At 32.9% G+C, this 3,705-nt stretch overlaps 1 protein-coding gene across 1 annotated transcript; it reads right to left on the bottom strand.

Moving 5' to 3' along the window:
• Positions 1-413: 413 nt before the first annotated feature.
• Positions 414-1,983, bottom strand: LOC111884338 (uncharacterized). The gene is made up of 2 exons (XM_023880644.3): positions 1,287-1,983; positions 414-912 (listed from the first exon to the last, which is right to left on the bottom strand). The coding sequence occupies exons 1-2, from the start codon at positions 1,637-1,639 to the stop codon at positions 576-578; spliced, it is 690 nt and encodes a 229-aa protein (XP_023736412.1). The 5' UTR covers positions 1,640-1,983; the 3' UTR covers positions 414-575.
• Positions 1,984-3,705: the final 1,722 nt, after the last annotated feature.

Genomic DNA, 3,705 nt, shown 5'->3' on the forward strand with positions numbered 1-3,705 from the left:
GGATTTGATAAGTTGTTCATAAAGGCAATAATTTTCTAAAAAGGTTTCTACTAAAAAAAGGGGTGTGATGCATGCATTCGGCCGATATCAAGTAAGTGTTCCCAAATACCCATACATGTTTGTTGATTGAGTATGTGATTATTAAATCGCATGATAGATTAAGTCCTTTGTATGATTACTATATAAGCCTTTAGAACTACATGATAGTATGGATTACAAACAATATGATAGGATGGCATGTTAGGCGGTGATCTAATTAGAACTCAATGCTCGAATGTTACTTTCCTAATTGGAAGAACTCAGGAAGGCTGATGCCCGATACCAAAAAAGAGATTTGGGCCCCGTCAACTGTTTGTGCAACAAAACTTTTAAAGACTAAAACCGTTTGACCTCATATAAGTTACAAAACGGAATTTTCAAAATTTATTCATACTACTTGATGGAATTCAAGACGATTCATATAAAATTATGTTTCTTGACTTGTTTCTCAAGAGGAGACTTTTTCAAGAATTAATGTTACAATTATACCATTCACACACTTTTAATTATTTCAACGAGAATAGTATATGTCGTGATTAACTATTGTAGCGACCACAACAACAAAACGAATAGTGATAATGGAAGCGAAAGGCAAATAGTTGACCCGTATTTCCTCCATCAAACTTGCAATCAGCTACTCCCAACGCTCGTTTCTTTGTATTCCCTCCAAACACCGTGAGACATTTTCCAGTAGCACGAGATACCCAAAATCTAAACTGCCTGTGGTTCAAATGCTTGGGTGGATTAATCGATTTCCAATCTGCAAAAGCCAAGCTTTCCAAAGAAGTCAAAGACCGGAGCTTCACTTCACCATGCTTATCAACTGTCAAGAAGTTTTGTCCCCCTGAACATTTATCCATATAGTTACTGAACCTGCACATGGATTAATTATCATTTATTAGTGTCAGTCTTAGATATCTAGAGTCCTAGATTTTCTCTTCAAAAGAACCCTTTAACATATGTGACCTTAAAATTTGATTAACTCACTAATCTAAAGAGTGATTCTCACCCATAACATTGTAACCGAAAAAGACGTAAAAAGATGGTCACTCGCGGTTTCGGGTTTGTTTTTTTTTTTTTTTTTTTTTGTTTTTTTTTTTTTTTATTTCTAATTTTTATCGGCTCTGATACCATGCTAGATTTGTGGAGCCGAGGACAAACATAAAGAAAAACAGATGTGGGACACTATAACAATGAGGATCTTGAGAATAAGGCTAAGAATTAGAAGGTTGAGTCAAAAAACTAACCTATGATAACCCGAAGCAGATCCGGAGGTGGATTCCCATCCGAAATAGGCGTTGTACTCCAAAGACTGGCCACCCACAATACTGGGTACCGAGTAAACACCTCTATCACTTGCATTAACATAGTCAGACTGCAGTGCTCCAGCAATAAGGGTGTCATCAAAGGCAGTCATGTGAGGGTAGGTTTCACTTGCTGGACATGTTTTGGTCTTATGATCACATGTTGAACACTGGTCGCATAAATTCTTGCTCTCTAATTTGTGTATTGGAGGCGCATAATCAATCCCACCACCCATGCTCATCACCACCAGATTCATCAAGATCAGGATGCTGCATAATCTAATTATTCGATCCATAATCTGCGTATCTCACTAATTAATATGTCAGTTTGTTATATATCAACACATATTACTTCGGCGAATGATGCTAGGATTGGCTTTTTGTGATATTTAAAACTGTAAGTAATATTGTTTATGTCGCTCCTTGTTCCTCCTTGAACCAATCTCATAATATTCCAAAAAGTCATCATTTCAAACATAGTAAATATCAACAAGATTCACACAATCACGCCCTTTTACAGCTTATACATATATTTATGCAATTAACTTTTTGTTGCATATACAACAAAACAGTATGTATGTACACAAGAACACAACAAGATTAATTAACAAACGATAAGCAAAGTATATAACATTTGTGTTTTAGACACCACCAGTGACGCAAGAGAGGAGTCTATGGCTTCTGAATCGAACAAGTTTCTTGTTATTGTCAAGATTCCCATGAGTCGACTTGCTTCTTGTAGTGGAGACTCGATGCTTGTCTTTATTTTCTTGTTGTGGGTAGTGATAATTGTATCCATCTGGGTAGAATTCTTTGATGTTGTAGTTTTGATAGCGTCCCTTTACAGTCATGCTTCTTTTGATGCTCTTATACACCATAGGAATCAGTCCCTCCATGATTGGAAATCCAGTTTGTCTTGAATTGGTTATGGTGGGTTGGGGAACATATTAATGTTTTGAATACGAATATTATATACAGATGATACCTAATTTGACCTCATCAAACACATAATTAAGAGGTTCCATCTTTCTTCCTTATCGTGTTGGTCATGTGGTGCGTATAATAATTTGAAAAATTGGGTTGCAGGTGGTGATTTGGTCAATGAGACGTGATTGCCAGCAATGAATCCCATGGAAAAGTCTTTGGAGTGATGAGTTGTATTGAAATATAGTAGTATTCAAAATGGATTGATCATATTGCGTCTTTCATGCCTGAACAATAGTTTATTCATATTGCATAAAAGACCCCTCATCGGTTGAATTGGTGACTCTCTCTCATCGATCTATGTCAAGTCAAACAAGCATCTTCCCTTGTCACGCTTCATTTTCGTTCTCCCACGGTGAATTGATCATTTTTTACATATAAACACAAGATAAAATTACATTTTTGGTCCCTGGTCCCTGTGGTTTAATGATTCCTTTGAATAAAGGTTAAACTTTTTCAATTTTAACACCGACATTCCCTATCTAATCTTTTTGTCACACATTTAGTCCGTCCGTTAATTTCCTTAACCTTAGTCCAGTTAAATAGAGGCATGTGATCCGCATATGGTGGGCACAATTATCTTTTTTTTTTCCTTCTTCTGTTGCTGTCACATTAAAAGGATAATTTGATGTAATCTTCATTGCTAATTGTTAGCATTATATATATATATATATATATATATATATATATATATATATATATATATATATATATATATATATATATATATATATATATATATATATATATATATATATATATATGCATATGGTGGGCACAATTGTCTTTTTTTTTCCTTCTGTTGCTGTCACATTAAAAGGATAATTTGATGTAATCTTCATTGCTAATTGTTAGCATTATATATATATATATATATATATATATATATATATATATATATATATATATATATATATATATATATATATATAATTTTATATATATAGGGAAGAGTTATATGGAAAATGAATCATTAGGGCAACACATATTTGAACCAATGAAAACATGATAACACATCACTTCTACAATAACTTCCACAATACATTACTTGTGAAGAAAGAAATGGACACATGTCATTTGATTATTGGTTCCGGTAGATGTTGCCCTAGTTATTTGTTTTCCATAGAACTCATTCCTATATATATATATATATATATATATATATATATATATATATATATATATATATATATATATATATATATATATATATATATATATATATATATATATATATATATATATATATATATATATATATATATATAGAGAGAGAGAGAGAGAGAGAGAGAGAGAGAGAGAGAGAACTTCAAAAATGGTCCCTGTGGTTTCCAAAAATTTGAAGTTTGGTCCCTAACTTACAAAAACCTCACGGATC

The sequence above is a fragment of the Lactuca sativa genome, chromosome 6 (assembly GCF_002870075.4).
Source record: "Lactuca sativa cultivar Salinas chromosome 6, Lsat_Salinas_v11, whole genome shotgun sequence".
Classification (NCBI taxonomy): Eukaryota; Viridiplantae; Streptophyta; class Magnoliopsida; order Asterales; family Asteraceae; genus Lactuca; species Lactuca sativa.